The following is a 22,079-nucleotide window of genomic DNA, read 5'->3' as shown; positions in this document are numbered from 1 at the left end:
GTGGAAACCCGACCTTAACAATTGCACCAGCTTCAATTCTTAGCGCATCAACCATGCGTTTCCAACCTTCTTCAAGTTTGATGTGGTGATGTGGCCTGGATCCAAAAATTTTGATGCAACTCCCCTTGTTTCCACAATCGTCGATCATGGTCAATGAAGTTGTGACCTGCCAAAGAAGAAGAAGAGTACATCATGAATAACATATATGAATCAGAACATAACAATTTGAAAAAGAAGAAGAGTGTTAAGGTCGGAATTGATTGGCATGCAAGAGTTTATATAGAGGGAGAAGAGTAAAAGAAAAGCATCTGATTGGTTGATGGAGGTACATGAAACGTCTGCAACCAACGGTTGAGATTTACTTGGGTGGTTGGCAGTTTAGGCTAGCAATTAATATGGGATTAGGAGGGAAATTAGGGAGAGATTAGGGCAAAGCTGCCTGCACATCAAGTCTTGCGTTAATAATAAAGGATAGGGTTGCTTTTCCCTCCTAAGCATGTTTTAAGGCTTAGACCACCTCAATTAATACTTTTTCAAATTCAAATTTAAATTCCCCTCCTATATGTAAGTGTCCCTTCATAACTATTCATAACCTTGCCAACTTCATCCATCCTAATTGATCATTAATTACGTTTTTGAAAAGTTACCTCTCATCTAACTCTAATAAATTCGGCCCTTATTTTCAAAAAAGTTCTTTCCATATTCCAACAAACATTAATAGAGGTACAAATTACCCATAAATCACTCTGGCTCTCTCCAATCACTTTCCCATACACTTTCATGTTCGTGTGGACCACTCCTTTGTAAATTATGTGCATTATTGAATAAATTACATATCTCTAATGCATCAATCACCCTTTCACTTTTCGAGCAATCTGCACTCGCATATATTGTCTTCTCATTCTTTCTTTCTTCGCTCAACATTTTCATCCATTTCTTCTTCAATATCACATGCATCATCAACTTACCCTCATAGGAGTTTGCAGCCTCAATCTCGTCGGTGTATTGTTGCTTCATCAGATAACCTTCATCAGAGTTTGAGTTTCATCTGAGATGTTTTTTAGACACTTCGGCTTTGTTTGCGAGTTTTGAGGGGAAGGAAAGGAAATGCTTAGGAGGGAAAGAGGAGGAAAGGGAGGGAAGGGAGAAAGGAGGGAAAACCTTACCCTTGTTTGGGAGTTAAAAACCCAACAAGGAAAGGAAATGGAGGACTTATGTTATAATTTTACTATTTTACCCTTTTTTCTCTTAAAATTGTGTTATACTTTGTAATTTATCTTGAAATTTATTCAAAACAACTTATCTCATAAAAAGTAAATTATTACGATCTATTTTTAAAAAACAGCTTATTTATAAAAATAAAAAAAAAAGCTTATTACGATCTCTTTTCTAAAAAACAGCTTATTCAAAACAACTTATTTATACAAAATAACTTATTACGATAACTTTTTCAAAAAAAAACTTATTCAAAACAACTTATTTGTTCAAAACAACTTATTACGATCTCTTTTCAAAAAACAACTTATTCAAAACAACTTATTTACGCAAAACATCTTATTACGACATCTTTTTCAAAAACAAATTATTCAAAACAATTTATTTATCCAAAACAGCTTATTACGATCTCTTTTTTAAAAAAACAACTTATTTAAAACAGCTTATTTATACAAATCAGCTTAATACAATCTCTTTTTCAAAAACAACTTATTCAAAACAGCTTATTTATACAAATCAGCTTAATACGACCTCTTTTTCAAAAACAACTTATTCAAAACAGCTTATTTATACAACACTGCTTAATACGATCTCTGTAACACCCATATTTGAAAGTATCTAGAATAATCAAATATGCGTTATAAAGTGATATTGGATACATTAATTATACAATGCAGAAACGACTTTAAGTCGAGAGTTAAGATATAAAGCTTCCGAGTCATATGTTACATTATTACACACCAAAGTTTTTGCTTCATAAATCTAGTTACGAAGTCTAACAACATAACTTAAATAATATAACATATGCATCCTTAATTCAACTCCACTTTTATTTCTGCAAACTCGTTCAATCCAAAGCTTTTTCCTTACCTTTTCTTTGAGCAACCTGTGAACCTGAACAAATAAGGAGTTGGATGAGACATAATGCCTCAGTGAGTTCTATCTAGCCTAGGCTAGTGATAACCTTGGGGAAAACCTATGGTCATCACGTGTCTAAATTACAACCTGCCGGTTGATTATACGTGTGTGGGTTTTGCTTATCTAGACGGTAGTGCATGCTATATCCGTCGTAGATTCTTAAAATCTTACTAAAGGTCTTGCTACTCTATACCTGTCATGGCGATCAAGGGAAAAGTCTAAGATTGCTATATCAAGATACGCACTAAGTATCAAGAACTATCTTCCATGACACATCTCTAAGTCGGACGATTAAGTAAAACCTAACTCTTCAACGACATACTTCCTTTACTTGATTTATAAACTTGTACATATTAAGTCATATCTTAATTCATACGCAAGCATAATACATGTTCAAACATTAAGTTAGAAGTTAGCGTTGAACAATCAAGAATATCTGAATTCATTTTACGGATTAGTTCCGAGTGGAGTAACCCCAGAAGTTAATCCCTTACTACTGATATAAGTGCCTAGAAAGGCGTACCAGACTCCCTTAGTGAAGTGTGGGTCCCTTACAGCTTACCCCATTTCCCTTGGAAAACCTTTTATACCCATCCTTGATGGAATACAAAAGACACAACACTCTTTCTTGCTTAAAGATTATAAACGTATAATTCTTATCTTAACTTGATCGTGAATAGATTAACTAATCACTATTCTTCTTATTATTCAAAACTCAAAACTTAACTATCTAGTTCTCGATACATATAAATCGAGGCTCTAAGTTCTTTCCCATTATCTAATTGCATAGCTTGCTACCCATTCTTAACTTAGCTTTTTCTCATGTCATGTTTTGCCATCGAAACAAATACTTGCTTCACCCTTTTTCTTTAAGAAAACTTTAGGAAGCCTATCCCTTGAGACTTTGCTATGAGGGGTTCACTTTATAAAAGGATTGTTCAAGAAAACAGCTCGAAGAACGGCAGAGGGGGAAAAGGCGAACGAACAATGCATTGCTGCACTGACTCACTCGCCGTGGCGAGTACATGAGCTCGCGAGGCGAGCAGCCTTACTCGCCATTGCGAGTAGAAGGCGAGCAACACCCCCCTTCCGGCTTTCGAGCTACCGTTGTGAGCAACGTACTCGCGAGGCGAGATTTGACAGTCCAGATTCATCTAAAATGGTGATTTTGATCAAAAATCCTCATATACAAGTATCCCAAAGCATAATATGACCTTAATGAACATATAAACCTGTAAAACAGCCTTAAAGCAAGTATTCATAAGCAAAACAAGCATCACATGAAAAGGGGTAAATAATATATATATATATATATATATATATATATAAACCCTAAACAAAACAACTTTTATTTCACAAGCAACACACCAACCCTTGGGAAGGATCTATCTAAGAACTCACCTTAAATAAGTTGACAACAAGCTCAAGTTCTTGAAGACAAAGTCCTAAGAGCAAAACCCTAGATGAGAGAGATGTGTGTTGGAGAAGCTTGCTTCCAACTCTTTGCCAACACCCTTAGCAAAACCTTACTTAGTTCTAACTTATGGAAGATTTAGAGAAGATTGAATGATGTGTGTAGAGGAGAGTAGAGGAAAGAAAATTCTTAAAGAGAAGGGAGAGCAAAAGTTGAAAACCTTAGAGAGAGAATGGAAAGAAAGTTATGAAGATTTGTGGTCCTAACCCACATAAATATCTTCTCCACGTGAAAGGTCTAAAATACCCCTTGCATCACTCGTTGCATTCTATCGTTCCAATTAATATATCAGTCCTTAAAAGCGGGATGTTACATTCTACCCCCTTAAAAAAAATTCGTCCTCGAAATTTAGAGCATACCTGAAAACAAATGCGGATACTGATTAAACATCTTTGATTCAAGCTCCCATGTAGCCTCACCATCTGGCGAACCCTTCCATATAACTTTCACTATAGGAATTTCTTTGTTCCTGAGAGATTTGACGTCACGGTCTATTATTCTTTCTGGTTCTGGCTGAAAAGTCAAATTCGATCTCAATTCTATGGAATCTAACTCGACTGACTGGAAAGGATCTGGAATGTACTTCTTCAATTGAGATACATGAAACACATCATGTAACCCCGACATAGCTGGAGGTAAAGCTAGCTGGTAAGTGATGTAAGATTTTTCCTACATGTCATATAACTATGTACACGTGAGTATATATAGGATCGTTTCCACAGGGAGTTACGTTATTCATAAGCATTTTCACAATCGTTCAAGTTAAGGGTTTGGATATAATTTGTTTGTTTGTAACACTATATCCATATTTGACACTAAAGTAAAAACGAGAGGGGATCGAACTATTTCGCTTGCAGTATAAGATAACGAGCAAGCATAACAGCAGCAATCTCTCGATCGATTAACAGACTCTAGCTTTATAACCAATATTATTACAATCATTTCTACAATATCCTTCGTGTCCAAAGCGACATCGTTATTTCCAAGTTAGCGTTTAAACATTCGTGTCCAAATTCCTTAAACGATAACAAAGTCGATCGGATAACTTAATCGACCGTGTCCAGCCTGATTAAGTATCCGAAAGCATTAAAATCTTGATTAAAAGTAATTATCAAAGGTTTACAAGCTTGTCAAGAGTGATATAACATAAGATAGATTGTTATTCTAGTTCTAGATTCAAGAGTTTGTGTCCAAATCATCTTGAATCTCTTTGAAAGCATAAAAAGCAAGAATAACAACAATATTGAATCATTAAGCTAGAACCTTATATATTAAAAGATCAAAAGATTACATAATAGCTTGATAGTTACCTCAATACTACAAAGAAGGTGATAGTTACACATAGACATGTAAACTAATGCAAGGAATGAAGGAAAGATGAAGATTCCATGCCAAGATCCTTGATGTCTCAATGAATCTAGGGTTGAATCTACTCCTTAATCACTTGCTTTGTGTTTCTCTCTATGAAATAGCTCTAACCTTTCTCTAGAAATGTATAAAATGTTTCAATGGAATAGTGAATTTTTTTAGAGAGAGGGAAAAATGCTATTTAAATGGGCCTGCATTTATGCACCTGCGCTAATAGCGCAACTCACGCTAATAGCGTGGTAAGGCGGCCTATTTTCTGGCCAATAGGAGTTTGCCACGTTGGCCCTGCCCTGATGCTACGCTCCAGCCACCCCATTAGCGTAGCTCTCTGGAGTATTTACGCTAATAGCGTAGATTACGCCAATAGCGTAGTTCTTCATGGTTGCTACGCTCCAGGTACGCATATGGCGTAGCTCTCTGGACAATGTACGCTAATAGCGCAGTATACGCTAATAGCGTAGCCTTCAAGAGTGCTCCAGATCCTACGCCCCAGGTACGCATATGGCGTATCTCTCTGACCTTGGCCATTTCTTCATCACGCTAATAGCGTAGGACACGCTAATAGCGTGGGACCTTGAACTTTGACGTTTCTTGCTCCTTGCTTGTATTTTCCTGCACAAAAAGGGTAGAATAAGGTTTAAAAGCATAAATGACATATTTACACAATAATTGGAGTTTTCCATAGAGAATCTTGCAAAACAAGTCACTAAAATGCCTAAACTCCTATATGAAATATATCACTTTTAAACACTTATCAAACTCTCCCCAACTTGGCTTTTTGTTTGTCCTCAAACAAATCAATTGAAAAGGAAACTAACAAGGCTTTGGACAAGGTTTTCAACATGGTGTCAAACAATTCAAAACAAAAATAAACAAATGGTGATTCAAATATGATCGCGTGGATAAGCATGAAGTCCTCCGCTACTCTAGGTTCAAACTAAGAATGCGAAAAATGTCCTAAGCACAAACTATACATCATAAACTTCAAAACATAAACATATCTATCTGTGAACCACACCTAACACACTTCTTTGAAAGTAAATGCAATATAATGATAACAATGAATGAGGTAATGAACACACATCCAACAATCATGCTAACATCCTATTTAAGTTAGGTGTCCATCCAAATATCGTCTCAAAAAGCATAAAAGCATGGATCAAAAGGTCTTGCAAGGGTTATAACTTGGCCGGACTACAAAAGAAATGTCATATGTGGGACAATTGATCAGAAAGCCTATCAAAGAGGAACATTTTTTTGTATCACAACTTGAAATCCATATACTTCCCTACCAAGAATTAAAACCTTTGGTGATTAACAATCAAACTTATAACCTTGACAACTTATTCTCTTTTTGATTTTTCTCTTTCTTTTTCTTTTCTTTTCTTTTCTTTTTCAAATGTACAATTTTTTTCTTTGATTCAATGTTGTCAGGTTATTTTACAATTTCACCATAACTTAACATATAATGCCTCCTTTTCCTCCCCAACTTGAATACAACAAAACTCTAATTGAATGTTCCCCTATCCTAAGGCAAGGGACAAAGTACAAAAAGGTTAAGGGTTCAACAAAGTAAAATTATCAAAGTCCTATAAGATTCAACCATGAACTGGATTTTTGAAAAATTTCAGGCAAATTCAACAAGCATTGTGCTTATGAATATTGACAGTTCATGTTTGAGGACTTGATTCATTTGGCTCAGATTGGGGTATCGGATACTCGCTCTTCTCACAGGTAGGCTTTATGTGGTCAAGTAGGTTACTCTCAATTCAAAAAGTGCCTTGATCCTTTCCATGCTTTCAAACAATTCAAAATAATTATCAGATTTAACATAACTAAAACAAGTTAGACGATGATTATCGGTCTCCAGCATATATACAACAGATTGAAGCTACCTCACATTTAGGTTAAGTACTAAGTGGTTCAAAGATATTTATGTTTATGAAAAGACTTACATGATATATATTTTGTGCAAAGTACAAGTTTCAAATTCTTATTAAAAACCTAGAATAACAGGAAACCAATACCTTGGCCTTACGCTTTATCACAAGTAATATCATTATCACTCACCTGCTTTTGCTCAAACATGGCTCCATGGAGCACTTTAAAATTTATTGTTCATGAGCAATTTTCTTTTGAGAGACACAAGCAAGATGTAAACAAAAATTTCATCCAAAGCATAAGTTATTAAACCAAAAAGCTAAGTTATTAAACCAAATATAAAGTAACAAAGTAACAAATCAAGCACTAAAACCACAGTGCTTGAAGAGTACAAAATACAACCAAATAAACAACTGTTCCAACATGAAATAAAAACATAGAGTTAGAAAGAAAAAAAAAAACATCACTAAAAACCCAAATCACTGATCATCCTCTCCAGCATCATCCATATCAAGATCTTGGTACACATCATCATCACCCACAACTCCAGCATCATCAGGTGTCGCCTCATCATCAACAGCATCAGCCACCCCCACATAAGGATTTGGCCTGCCCTCAGGCCAATGAACATAAGCCTGGTACTGCTCAGGAGTCATAACCGGGTACTCAGCATTTCCCGGATGCATGTGAGCATTGTAGAGGTCCTGGTGTATGCCCATGTTGCTCCTCCAAATTGCCTCATTCTGATCCATTAAGAAGCTGTTCTGGTCCCTCACGTACTGGTTATGCATCTGCTGCTCCAGCATAAAGGTCTGCAAACCTGAAAAGTCAAAAGAACCAGCACCCTCAGATGGGCCACCTTCATCATCAGAGAAATGGTATTGGGCTGCCCTCTGCTCTGATTTCTCCCAGGTGCGAATATGAGTGTCAGTAATGGCCCCTTCAATATCTTCATCATAGGGTCCAGAAATGGGCACTCCATTAGCCTTAAGCAATCCCATAATCAAACCCGGGTAGAACAATGCCACCTTCTTAGCACCCGTGGCAACTTTCAAAGCCACAGCCTTCATCTCATTGGCTATGATGCGAGCAATATCAACAGGCACTTCCTTCATAATGCACCAGATGAGTGGTAGAACGGCTTTTGGGGCATCGGATGTATGGGCTCTAGGAAGGGCATTGTGGACAAGGAATTGGAAAACTAAGCGGGCAGTAGCGGTCATCTCCTTGGTAAGTGCATGCCTAATCTCTCCCTTGTCATTCTTTACAAAGCACCTACCCTTGTTCATGATATCACGCTCAATTTGCTGAAATTTCCAATTGCCTTGAGCGTTTCTCTTAGCATAGGTACACAAGGTGGGCATTGTGGGGTCCTCAGATGGTTCAAGGTTTAAGGCATTTTCAAGGAAATCATTGATTGCATCCCTATCAAATGGGATTTGCTTTCCTCGGACATAAGAAGTCCAAGAGAAAGTCTCAGCAAAGGTAGCGGTTGAGGCATCAGGGACAGCATTACAATAGAACTCCCTGATTAGGTCGGTGTTAATCTCAGTTGCGGGCACAAGGAGTTTGGTCCATTTGCGACCAGTGAAAATGTGGAGCATATCAGCATACTCACCACTAGGGTGAATGTCAAAGGTTTTCTCGTGCCAGGTTTTGTACTGTGCCATCTTCTTAAACCTGGCAGAGTGGGCAGGGGTGGGGAAACGGTTTAGGATTGCAGGTGCAGCAGAGGTAGAGGCACCTTTGCCTCTTGGACGTTTGGTCCCGGTAGTTTTTTCAACATTTTTCGGTGCCATCTGCAACAAAACCAGGAAACACCAACATATTGCATAGAAAATATTAGCACAAAGCAGAATTGGTTATTTAAAAACATCAAAAATTTTGAAAATCTGGGCAAGTATGAAGATCTACGCTATTAGCGCCTGCCACGCTAATAGCGAAATTTTTCTGGAAAACTTTCGCTATTAGCGTAGGGTACGCTATTAGCGAAATTTTTCTGGAAAAGTTGCGCTATTAGCGTATATTTCGCTATTAGCGTAGTTCTTCGTACCTGCAATTTTCAAATTTTCAAAATCTTTGTTCCTGCAATTTCACAACACCAGCCAGCAAATTTCAACCCTAGGTTTCATCCTATGTCTCTAAAACACAATAGAATCATGAAAAGGAATCAGAATCACAACATTGGTACACAAATCATTCAAAACCCTTATTTTTCAAATTTACAAAATGGGTCAAAATCAAAAGATGAATGTTTGTTGCATGTGGGTTATGATTATTGTTCCTTTTCCAACTATTAGCAATGAAGAACAATCTCTATTCACAAATCAAAACTCTAACCCTAACCTAACCATCTCTAATCATGTCAATAACATGGATTTTTTAAATTCAAGAACAAAGATAGGAAGAGAAGATCAAACCTTGTTAATGCAGAGAGAAGCAACACAAATGCAAGAAGAAATGATGCAAAAATGGATGCTTGAAACCAATTGAAAAGAGGGTTTGATTTCTAGGGTTAGTGAGTGGGAGAGAAGTTTTTGTTTGTGGTTTTGAGAAAATGAAGTAATGAAACCGTAAAAGGGGAAAATGAGGGGTTGTGGGAAGTTAAGGGGAGTTAATCCCCTGGGCCCACAAATTTTTTTTTCTCCCACGCCAAACTCACGCTAATAGCGTGGCTCTCTGGAGCTCTCACGCTAATAGCGAAAAATACGCTAATAGCGTGAGGCTTCAGGATCAGTTTTTCGAAGTTTTCATTTCTGCTTGTTAAATGCTTATGTACTACTACTATATGCAATAAACATAAAAATACTTACAAAACTGGGTGTGCCTCCCAGCAAGAGCTTGTTTTACGTCCTTAGCTTGACGCATTTTGAAGAAATCATGGCTCGATTAGTGAAATCGTCGTTAAACACCGATCAATTTCACCACCGAAGTAGGGCTTAAGCCTTTGCCCATTAACAGTCCAGTTGGCTTTGGTGACTGGGTCCTCAAGTTCAACAGCTCCATACGGTTTGACCTCTTTAACCATGAAAGGTCCGGACCACTTAGACTTCAATTTGCCCGGAAACAACCTCAGTCTTGAATTGAAAAGTAATACCATTTGTCCCGGCATGAATTGTCTCAGAATGATCTTCTTGTCATGATACTTCTTGGTCCTTTCTTTGTAGAGCTTTGAAGATTCATAAGCTTGATTTCGCAATTCTTCAAGCTCATGCATTTGAACTTTTCTTCTTTCACCGGCCTTCTCTTGATCAAAGTTTAGGAACTTCAACGCCCAAAAGGCTTTATGTTCGAGCTCGACCGGTAAATGACAAGATTTGCCATAGACCATTTGGAAAGGAGTGAGGCCTATAGGAGACTTGTATGCAGTCCTATATGCCCACAAAGCTTCATCAAGTTTAGCCGACCAATCCTTCCGAGATGTAGAGACCGTCTTCTCAAGTATGCGTTTGACCTCCCGGTTAGAAACTTCGGCTTGTCCATTTGTTTGCGGATGATACGGTGATGCTACTTTGTGCTTGAATCCATAATGATCTAGGGCCTTGGCAAGTTGTGTGTTGCAAAAGTGTGACCCTCCATCACTAATGAGAACTCTTGGTGTACCAAATCGGGTGAAAATATTCTTTTTTAGGAACTTCACTACCGTCTTGCTATCGGCTTTAGGCGATGCTACGGCTTCCACCCACTTTGAAACATAATCAACAGCTACCAAGATGTACTCATTTGAATATGATGCAGGAAAAGGGCCAACAAAATCTATACCCCAACAATCAAACACTTCCACTTCAAGGATGAGTTGTAGAGGCATCTCATTTCTTTTTGACATTGATCCGGTTCTTTGGCATTCATCACAATACTTGCAATGTAAATTGGCATCTTTGAATAAAGTTGGCCAATAGAACCCGGATTGAAGTACCTTTGCGGCTGTTCTCTCCCCGTTGAAGTGACCTCCATAGGGTGAATTATGACATTGCCATAGGATCTTCTTTGCCTCTTCATCATCCACACACCTACGCAAGAGATTGTCCGCTCCAATTTTGAACAAATAAGGCTCATCCCACACAAAGTGGTTAGCATCATGAAGGAACTTCTTGCGTTGTTGCCATTCAAAATCTTCCGGAATGAACCCGGTTGCTTTGTAGTTTACCATGTCGGCAAACCACGGTCTCACATTGATTGCTAGCAACCATTCATCTGGAAATTCTTCACGAACCTCCGGTTCATTCTTGGTTACCTCATTGTTTGTCAACCTTGAAAGGTGATCAGCTACAAGATTCTCCGTGCCTTTCTTATCCTTTATCTCTAAGTCAAACTCTTGAAGCAACAACATCCACCGGATGAGTCTAGGCTTTGAGTCGGACTTAGTAAGGAGATACTTGATAGCTCCATGGTCAGTGTAAACAACAATTTTGGAACCTACAAAGTAAGAACGAAATTTCTCCATTGCATATACTATTGCAAGTAACTCTTTTTCAGTTGTGGCATAATTAATTTGTGCCTCATTTAAAACCTTACTTGCATAGTGAATAGCATGAAAAATTTTGTCCTTACGTTGACCCAAGACCGCACCAACAGCATAATCACTTGCATCACACATTAATTCAAAATTTAAATCCCAATTAGGAGCAATGATTATTGGTGCGGTGGTCAACTTTTCTTTTAAAGATTCAAATGCATCAAGACATTCATTATCAAAAACAAAAGACTTATCTTTGTTGAGCAAGTTGCTCATAGGCTTTGCAATCTTTGAGAAGTCTTTGATGAACCTCCGGTAGAAACCGGCATGACCAAGAAAACTCCGCACACCTTTGACATTTACCGGTGGAGGAAGCTTTCCTATGACATCGACCTTTGCTTGGTCTACCTCGATACCCTTAGCAGAAATCTTATGACCAAGGACAATACCCTCGGTAACCATGAAGTGACATTTCTCCCAATTGAGCACCAAGCTAGTTTCAATACACCGCTTCAGCACGGTATCCAAGCTATTCAAACACGTATCAAATGACGAACCGAAAACCGAGAAATCATCCATGAACACCTCCATGCATTTTCCAATAAGTTTGGAGAAGATTGCTTGAACACACCGTTGAAAAGTTGCGGGTGCATTACACAAGCCAAATGGCATTCTTCGATAAGCAAAAATACCAAAGGGGCAAGTGAAAGCCGTCTTCTCGTGATCATCTGGGTTCATGGCGATTTGATTGTAACCGGAGTAACCATCTAGGAAGCAATAAAAGGATTGATCGGAGAGTCTTTCAAGCATTTGATCCATGAAGGGCAAGGGAAAGTGATCCTTCCTTGTTGCTTGATTGAGTCTTCTATAATCTATACACATCCTCCATCCGGTGACGGTTCTAGTTGGGATCAACTCATCTTTATCATTAGTGATCACCGTCATTCCTCCTTTCTTGGGAACTACTTGAACCGGGCTTACCCAAGCACTATCCGAGATAGGATAGATCATGCCGGCTTCAAGCAACTTCACTACTTCCTTTCGCACCACCTCTTTCATATTTGGATTTAAGCGGCGTTGTGGTTGTGCTACCGGCTTGAAGTTTTCTTCCATCATAATCTTGTGCATACAATAAGATGGACTTATCCCTTTCAAGTCGGATAACTTCCACCCTATTGCTTCCTTGTTGGCCTTGAGAACCTCTACCAACTTGGATTCATCATTGATGGACAAGGAGCTACTAATGATCACCGGTTTTGTACCATCTTTCTCAAGAAAAACATACTTCAAATTAGATGGTAAAACATTTAATTCTACCTTGGTGTCATCAACTTTGGCTTCTTCCTTGGATTCTTCTTTCAAATCTTCAAGTATGGCTTGATTAGGAAGAACCTCCTTCAAGGAATCTAGCTCCTTCAAACACTCTTCAATGGCACTTGCTTCGTCTTCATCAATAGCATTGAGTGCGTCCACCAAAGCACTCTCAAGGGGTGTTCTATTGTGCATTTGCTTCCGAGTAGTCAAGATGACTTCTTCGGTTGCATCCATTTTGAAACACGCACCCTTGTCTTTCGAGTACTTCAAAGCTTCTCGGATGTTGAAGGTAACCTCTTCATCATTTACCTTGACCTTCATGATATTATCATCAAGATCAATCATCATCCGAGCCGTTTGCATGAAATTCCTTCCCATTAAGATAGGCACATCCTCATCTTCTTCGACATCCATAACCACAAAATCAGCCGGAAAAATAAATTTGTCCACTTTTACAAGAACATCTTCGGCCATACCTAGTGGTTTTGCAAAGGATTTGTCGGCCAATTGCAACATCATCCTAGTCCGCTTTATACAAAGGTCACCAACTCTTTTGGCAACGGACAAAGGCATGAGATTGATGCTTGATCCAAGATTAAGTAGTGCTTTACCTACATGTGTTGTGCCAATAGCTACCGGTAGAGTGACTCTTCCCGGATCTTGCTCTTTCTTAGGCAACGTTCTTTGAATAATAGCACTACAATTGGCATTGATTTGGATCGTCTCTTCATCGTTGATTCTTCTTTTCTTGGAAAGGATATCTTTCATGAACTTCGCATAGACCGGCATTTGCTCCAAGGCTTCTGAGAATGGTATATCAATTTGCAACTTCTTGAAGAGTTCAAGAAACCTTGCGTATTGCCGCTCTTTGTCTTTCTTCGATGGAGCATGTGGGTATGGTAAGCGTTGAGCCACCACTTGCTTCTCAACTACTTGTTTCTTCCCTTTATCTTTCCCCACATCTTTATTCTTCCTCTCCATCTCCTCTTGTACCTCTAGATCTCTTTTTTGATTTTTTTCTTTTTCAACTAATGCTTCTTTATTCTTTATATACACTTCCTCCTCTATCTCTACACTATCCTCCTCGAACTTCTCTATATCCTCCTCGTTAACAACTTCATCATCCTTCTCTTCAACAACAATATCATCACCTACCCCTTTACCTACTACTCTCCCACTCCTTGTAGCTATAGCTTTTGACTGCTATGCCTTGTGGTGCTCCTTAGGATTTGGTTGAGTGTTAGCGGTGAAAGCTCCCAATTGCGGAGGACCTTGAGCCATTTGTTGTGCTAACTGACCAACTTGTGTCTCAAGGCCTTTGATCGACGCGTCGGTGTTTTTCTGGTTAGCCATGGACACTTGCATGAATTGTTTCAAGACCTCCTCAGTGCTTTGGGAATTGTTAGGTTGTTGGGGGTTATTTGGTGGTGGGAATTGGTATTGATTATTGAAGGGTTGTTGGAATTGGGGGAAAGGTTGTTGGTAGAATTTTGATTGAGGATATTGGTAGTTATTGTTGTAAGGTGCTCTCCACGGTCTTTGTTGGTTTTGGTTGGCCGGATACCTTCCTTGGAAGTTGGAAGTACCCGGATTTTGTTGTGAGGTTCCGGCTTGTTGTGTTTGGTTAGGCCTTTGTTGGTTTCCCACATAGTTGACCTCTTCCTCTTCAAAAGAACCGGGTTCGGGACAATAGCCGGTGGGATGATCCCCCGTACAAAGTCCACAAGTATTGACTTGAGCGGTTCCTCCTTCTTGCTTGAGAGATTCAAGAATTTGTTTAGGCATAGCTCTCATCTCCTTTTGCATAGCTTCTATTTGTTGAGTGAGGAGCTTATTTTGAGCTAAGACCGCATCATTTGCTTCTAGTTCCAGAATACCGACTTTCCTTTGATTAGGATTCCGGTTGTGAGAGGATTTTCTTGTGTTGAGAGCCATTTGGTTAATGATTTTGACAGCTTCAGCTGGGTTTTTCAAAGCAATAGAACCTCCAGCACTTGCATCTAGCATCGTCTTGGACATGTCTTGAAGCCCTTGACGAAAAAGATATAGATGCATTTGGCTATCAAAACCATGCTTTGGACAATTCCTTAGCAATGATTTATAACGCTCCCAAGCTTCACAAAGAGTCTCACTTTGGCCTTGAGCAAAAGTTGTAATTGAAGTTTTAGCCTCAAGATGCCTATCTTCCGGAAAGAACCTTTCTTGAAATGCTTTCTCTAGCTCACCCCAATTTTCCATCAAAGAAGTTGGTTGATCAAGATACCACTCCTTAGCCTTCCCGATCAAAGAATGAGGAAACAATTGCACAAACACACCCTCTTCCTCATCTTCCTTCATACCAAGTGTACCGGCGGTAACATAGAAGTTGGTAAGATGTTTATATGGATCCTCATGATCCATACCGGTAAACTGGTTATGAGTTATCAAGTTTATCAACCCCGACTTCAGCTCAATTGATTTGGCATTACGATTGCCAAGATTAGCTAGCCTCCTCGGACTAACCCACATAGGTAGAGCATTCTCATCTTCATTAGCCATGTCTACTTCTGGTTCACTCCTCGGAGATGAATGTGCAGAAGAATGTGAAGAATCACCTAGTGATATAGTATGCACCGAACCTGACGGAGAAGGAATAAAAAGTAAAGATTCCGGCTGAGCCAGCCTGGCTAATCTCCTAGCTTCCTTTGCTTGCTTTCTAAGTAACCTAGCAGTTTTCTCAATCTCTGGATCAAATTGTAGGTCTTCGTGAGCAACGGTACCTCGCATAAACAAAGTTCACCAAGACTATACCAAGTGGTTAGCATAAAAAATAATGAATGATATATGTGTATAAGTATATGCATGAAAGAATTTTGTGCAAAATTGACTTAACATGACAAAATTGTTTCAACACTTATGACAAAAATTTCCGTTACTCCCCGGCAACGGCGCCATTTTGATGTAAGATTTTTCCTACATGTCATATAACTATGTACACGTGAGTATATATAGGATCGTTTCCACAGGGAGTTACGTTATTCATAAGCATTTTCACAATCGTTCAAGTTAAGGGTTTGGATATAATTTGTTTGTTTGTAACACTATATCCATATTTGACACTAAAGTAAAAACGAGAGGGGATCGAACTATTTCGCTTGCAGTATAAGATAACGAGCAAGCATAACAGCAGCAATCTCTCGATCGATTAACAGACTCTAGCTTTATAACCAATATTATTACAATCATTTCTACAATATCCTTCGTGTCCAAAGCGACATCGTTATTTCCAAGTTAGCGTTTAAACATTCGTGTCCAAATTCCTTAAACGATAACAAAGTCGATCGGATAACTTAATCGACCGTGTCTAGCCTGATTAAGTATCCGAAAGCATTAAAATCTTGATTAAAAGTAATTATCAAAGGTTTACAAGCTTGTCAAGAGTGATATAACATAAGATAGATTGTTATTCTAGTTCTAGATTCAAGAGTTTGTGTCCAAATCATCTTGAATCTCTTTGAAAGCATAAAAAGCAAGAATAACAACAATATTGAATCATTAAGCTAGAACCTTATATATTAAAAGATCAAAAGATTACATAATAGCTTGATAGTTACCTCAATACTACAAAGAAGGTGATAGTTACACATAGACATGTAAACTAATGCAAGGAATGAAGGAAAGATGAAGATTCCATGCCAAGATCCTTGATGTCTCAATGAATCTAGGGTTGAATCTACTCCTTAATCACTTGCTTTGTGTTTCTCTCTATGAAATAGCTCTAACCTTTCTCTAGAAATGTATAAAATGTTTCAATGGAATAGTGAATTTTTTTAGAGAGAGGGAAGAATGCTATTTAAATGGGCCTGCATTTATGCACCTGCGCTAATAGCGCAACTCACGCTAATAGCGTGGTAAGGCGGCCTATTTTCTGGCCAATAGGAGTTTGCCACGTTGGCCCTGCCCTGATGCTACGCTCCAGCCACGCCATTAGCGTAGCTCTCTGGAGTATTTACGCTAATAGCGTAGATTACGCCAATAGCGTAGTTCTTCATGGTTGCTACGCTCCAGGTACGCATATGGCGTAGCTCTCTGGACAATGTACGCTAATAGCGCAGTATACGCTAATAGCGTAGCCTTCAAGAGTGCTCCAGATCCTACGCCCCAAGTACGCATATGGCGTATCTCTCTGACCTTGGCCATTTCTTCATCACGCTAATAGCGTAGGACACGCTAATAGTGTGGGACCTTGAACTTTGACGTTTCTTGCTCCTTGCTTGTATTTTCCTGCACAAAAAGGGTAGAATAAGGTTTAAAAGCATAAATGACATATTTACACAATAATTGGAGTTTTCCATAGAGAATCTTGCAAAACAAGTCACTAAAATGCCTAAACTCCTATATGAAATATATCACTTTTAAACACTTATCAGTAAGCCACCGGTCCGATACGCTTGAGTATCATAAACGATCCTACATATCTAGGACACAACTTCTTGGTTCTGAAAACACCTCTCAAACCCAGTTTAGGCGTAACCTTCAGGAACACATGATCACCTTCTTCAAACTCTAAAGGTCTTCGCCTATTGTCCGCATAACTTTTCTGACGACTCTGAGCTATTCTCATCTTCTCTTGTATTGACTTAATCTTTAAAGTCGTTTCTTGAATAATCTTTGGTCCAATGATGCTCTTATCTCCAACTTCAGCCCAACATAGAGGGGTTCTGCATTTCCTACCATACAACGCTTCATATGGTGTCATTCCGATACTTGAATATAACTATTGTTGTAGGAAAATTCTTTCAGAGGCAAGTGATGGTTCCAACTCCCTCCATCTTCTAAAACACAAGCACGTAACATGTATTCTAAAGTTTGGATAGTTCTCTCTGACTGTCCAATCGTTTGCGGATGATGCGATGTGCTTAACTTCAAACGAGTTCCTAAGGCCCTTTGAAAAGCCTTCCAAAAGTGTGAAGTGAAGATAGGATCTCTTTCTGACATAATGCTCACCGGAACCCCGTGTAGCTTGACGATTTTTGAAATGAACAATTCGGCATACTGCGATGCTTTGTAGGTAGATTTAACTGGTAAGAAATGAGCTGACTTAGTTAATCTATCTACAATCACCCATATTGAGTCTTGACCTCTTTGAGTACGAGGTAAACCTCCTACAAAGTCCATAGTGATGTGTTCCCATTTCCACTGAGGAATCTCTAATGATTGTAGCTCGTTTTCATGCCAGGCCACCAGTACTCCCTTTTTAAATCGTGATACATCTTGGTAGCACCAAGATGAATTGAAAAACTACTCTTATGCGCTTCATCCAAAATCAATCTTCTAAGCTCTTGATCATTTGGAACACATAACCTTCCTTCAAACAACATTGCTCCATCCGAAGCCATAGAGAATTCTGGGTGAACACTCCTTCTCTGACGTTCTGAGTCAACAAGCTGAGCCTGTATAATTCTTGACCGTAAATCACATGAAACTTCCAATCTATGCAACCAAATACCATCATCATCTTCTGTGACTCCAAGATTAAGGTCTCGAACCTTCTCATACATGTTACAAGTGTGCATTAAGACTTCAGCTTGAGCTAAGGCCTTACGACTCAAAGCATCTGCCACCACATTGGCCTTTCCTGGATGATATTTCAAATCAAAGTCAAAGTCTTTCAAATATTCCATCCAACGTCGTTGCCTCATATTCAAATCCCTTTGATCAAACAAGTACTTTAGGCTCTTGTGGTCACTAAACAATTCAAAGCGTGCTCCATACAAATGATGCCTCCATATCTTCAAAACGAAAATTATGGCTGCCAACTCTAAGTCATGAGTAGTATAATTTTCTTCATGCGTCTTGAGTTGTCTAGATGCATAAGCTATCACATTATTTTCCTACATAAGTACACCACCAAGTCCCTTAGACGATGTGTCACAAAACACAACATATTTCTTCTCCGGGTCAGGTATGGTTAAAACTGGTGCCTGTGTCAACTTCTTCTTCAGAGTCCTAAAATTCTTCTCACATTCTTCATCCCACACAAAAGGTACATCCTTCCTTGTGAGTCGGGTTAATGGCAAAGCGATTTGGGAAAACTTCATGATGAATCGCCGATAATAACCAGCTAACCCCAAAAAGCTTCGAACCTCCGAAACATTCTTTGGTCTAGTCCAATTTTGAACAGCTTCTACTTTCGACTGATCAAATGCTACTCCTCCTTGAGAAATAACATGACCCATGAACTTAACTTCTGACAACCAAAACTCACACTTGCTAAACTTTGCATAAAGTTGTTTCTCTCGGTGAACATCCAACACGGATCTCAGATGTTTAGCATGCTCCTGTGGATTCTTAGAATAAATCAATATGTCATCAATGAAAATAATAACAAATTGATCCAAATACGGTTGAAAGATCCGGTTCATATAATCCATAAAAACTGCTGGAGCATTGGATACACCAAAAGGCATAACTAAAAATTCATAGTGTCCGTAACGCGTTCTGAAAGCCGTTTTAGACACATCCGAAGATTTGATGTGTATCTGATGATATCCTGATCTAAGGTCAATCTTTGAGAACACGGACGCTCCCTTAAGCTGATCAAGTAGGTCATCAATCCTTGGCAATGGATACTTGTTCTTGATGGTTACCTTATTCAACTGGCGGTAATCAATACACAGTCTCATGCTACCATCTTTCTTCTTGACTAACAACACCGGTGCACCCCAAGGAGATACACTAGGCTTGATGAAATGCTTCTGTATAAGCTCTTCAAGCTGAGACTTCAGTTCCTTAAGCTCCAAAGGAGACATTCTATAAGGCGCTACCGACACCGGCTCCGCTCCTGGAATCAGATCAATTGAAAACTCAATTTCCCTTTCTGGTGGTAAATTTGTGATATTGGCCGGAAAGACATCCAGGTACTCACTGACAATCGGAATATCACTAGGACTTAAATCTGTTTCTGAAATCACGGTGAACATAACATATAAACCCTTATCTTGAACACAAATAAATTGAGCCATTTGATACATGTGCTTTAATAATTCTGATAAAGCCACTCCTTCCACGGTGTTAGTAGTTGGCATGTAAATACTCTTCTCTGCACACCCTATATATACATGATTCGCCGACAACCAATCCATACCTAATATCACATCAAGTTGCTTCATCGAAAGACATACCAAGTCTATATAATAAGTCTTACTAGATACGGTGATAGGACAATTCTCGCAAACATAATTCGCTACAATTCCTCCGTCGGTGGCCGTAGTTACCATCATAGGGGGATTTAATAACGAAACAGATAACTGAAGAGCTTCAACACATTGGAAAGAAATGAAAGAATAGGATGCTCCACAATCAAATAAAACATTAATAGGATTTCGGCCAAGAAAACACGTACCACCAATTAAATCTTCATTAGCTTGTGCCTTCTTGCCATCCAATGAGTACACCCTTCCTCTGTTCATTGCGGTACTTACACCTTTGCCCTTGTTCTTCCTAGTTGGACAATCTACCATAAAGTGCCCTCTCTGGCCACAAGCATAGCATGAATCATCTCCCATTTTGCACTGCCCAGCATGAGTCCTCCCACATTTACTGCAAGTAACAAAAGAGTTGGATGGACCCATCTGTCTTCCCTTCCGAGGAGACCCCTTCTGAGGAGACCCCCTTGGCTTCAACTTATCATGATGCCTATCAACAAAATTGCCTCTTCTTCTATCAAAGGACATGGTACCCTCTCTGACAGCTTTATCAAAACCTCTCTCAGCCTCCAAACTATTATGCACCATCTCATCGAAATTTGTTAACCTTTGCTGACTGACTACCGCGTAGAGTTCACCCCTCAAAGCGTGCTTATATTGGTTAACTTTCCACATTTCATTACCCGCATACTCATGGTGAGTAGAGTAATAAGATAATTCGTCAAACTTCCTTGTGAAATCTGTCACCGACATTTGACCTTGTTTCAAATGAAGAAATTCCTGCTCCTTCCTGACCTTGAACGACAAAGGAATATATTTCTCTTTCATCACTTGCTTAAAGTTCTCCCAATTCACTGGTATTCCATTTGTCACCATCCTGCGTCGAGCAGTTTCCCACCAATCCTGTGCTGCACCTCGGAATTGATTAGTTGCATAAACTACTTTCTTTTCCTCGGTACAATTAGCCATAAGAAAAATCTTCTCTAAATGCTTGATCCACCTCTTAGCTTCAGGTGGCTCCCCACTACCGTCGAACGCTAGAGGATGGTTCCGATTGAATTCTCGGAATGCTGGATTTCCCACAACTGGAGGTGGTGGATGCGGTTGATGCAATCCCGGACCTTGTTGCATAGTTGCAGCCCACTGCTGTTGGGACTGTGCGTTCTGCTGGATCTGCTGTTCCATCATGTGCATCATCTGCTGATTCTGCTGCATCATCTGTGCCCACATCTGAGCATCAGGGTTAACATTCTGCTCCACATTCTGATTGGCTCTTGTCCGACCTCGTCCTCTTTGTGCTCCAGACATTCTCGCTCAAACTGTCATATTTAAGTCAAAGTGATCAATTTCAACCAAATATAACAATGAGGAAAACATCCTAAACTCAAAAGAACAACTACTTGGATTGTAATATTAATGACCCAAGGCACGATCTGAAACGACCTGCTCTGATACCAATTGTAACACCCATATTTGAAAGTATCTAGAATAATCAAATATGCGTTATAAAGTGATATTGGATACATTAATTATACAATGCAGAAACGACTTTAAGTCGAGAGTTAAGATACAAAGCGTCCGAGTCATATGTTACATTATTACACACCAAAGTTTTTGCTTCATAAATCTAGTTACGAAGTCTAACAACATAACTTAAATAATATAACATATGCATCCTTAATTCAACTCCACTTTGATTTCTGCAAACTCGATCAATCTAAACCTTTTTCCTTACCTTTTCTTTGAGCAACCTGTGAACCTGAACAAATAAGGAGTTGGATGAGACATAATGCCTCAGTGAGTTCTATCTAGCCTAGGCTAGTGATAACCTTGGGGAAAACCTATGGTCATCACGTGTCTAAATTACAACCTGCCGGTTGATTATACGTGTGTGGGTTTTGCTTATCTAGACAGTAGTGCATGCTATATCCGTCGTAGATTCTTAAAATCTTACTAAAGGTCTTGCTACTCTATACCTGTCATGGCGATCATGGGAAAAGTCTAAGATCTCTATATCAAGATACGCACTAAGTATCAAGAACTATCTTCCATGACACATCTATAAGTCGGACGATTAAGTAAAACCTAACTCGTCAACGACATACTTCCTTTACTTGATTTCTAAACTTGTACATATTAAGTCATATCTTAATTCATACGCAAGCATAATACATGTTCAAACATTAAGTTAGAAGTTAGCGTTGAATAATCATGAATATCTGAATTCATTTTACAAATTAGTTCCGAGTGGAGTAACCCCGGAAGT

At 39.0% G+C, this 22,079-nt stretch overlaps 1 protein-coding gene across 1 annotated transcript; it reads right to left on the bottom strand.

Moving 5' to 3' along the window:
- Positions 1-18,499: 18,499 nt before the first annotated feature.
- On the bottom strand, positions 18,500-21,121 carry LOC146923202 (uncharacterized). Its single transcript, XM_085711670.1, has 2 exons — positions 19,046-21,121; positions 18,500-18,955 (listed from the first exon to the last, which is right to left on the bottom strand). The coding sequence occupies exons 1-2, from the start codon at positions 21,119-21,121 to the stop codon at positions 18,500-18,502; spliced, it is 2,532 nt and encodes an 843-aa protein (XP_085567796.1).
- Positions 21,122-22,079: the final 958 nt, after the last annotated feature.

Source organism: Medicago sativa, chromosome 5 (genome assembly GCF_051527215.1).
Source record: "Medicago sativa cultivar Bolivia chromosome 5, Bolivia_mono, whole genome shotgun sequence".
NCBI classification, from domain to species: domain Eukaryota; kingdom Viridiplantae; phylum Streptophyta; class Magnoliopsida; order Fabales; family Fabaceae; genus Medicago; species Medicago sativa.
Note: the sequence above shows the minus strand (reverse complement) of the source record. Positions and strands in the feature narration are given on the sequence as shown.

Bases quoted from the DNA above. Each gene is read 5' to 3' on its own strand.
- LOC146923202 (XM_085711670.1), bottom strand. From the start codon at position 21,121: ATGTCTGGAGCACAAAGAGGACGAGGTCGGACAAGAGCCAATCAGAAT. The intron at 18,956-19,045 runs GTTTTTATGGAT...ATTTATTCTAAG, and splicing joins GTGTATCCAATGCTCCAGCA to AATCCACAGGAGCATGCTAA.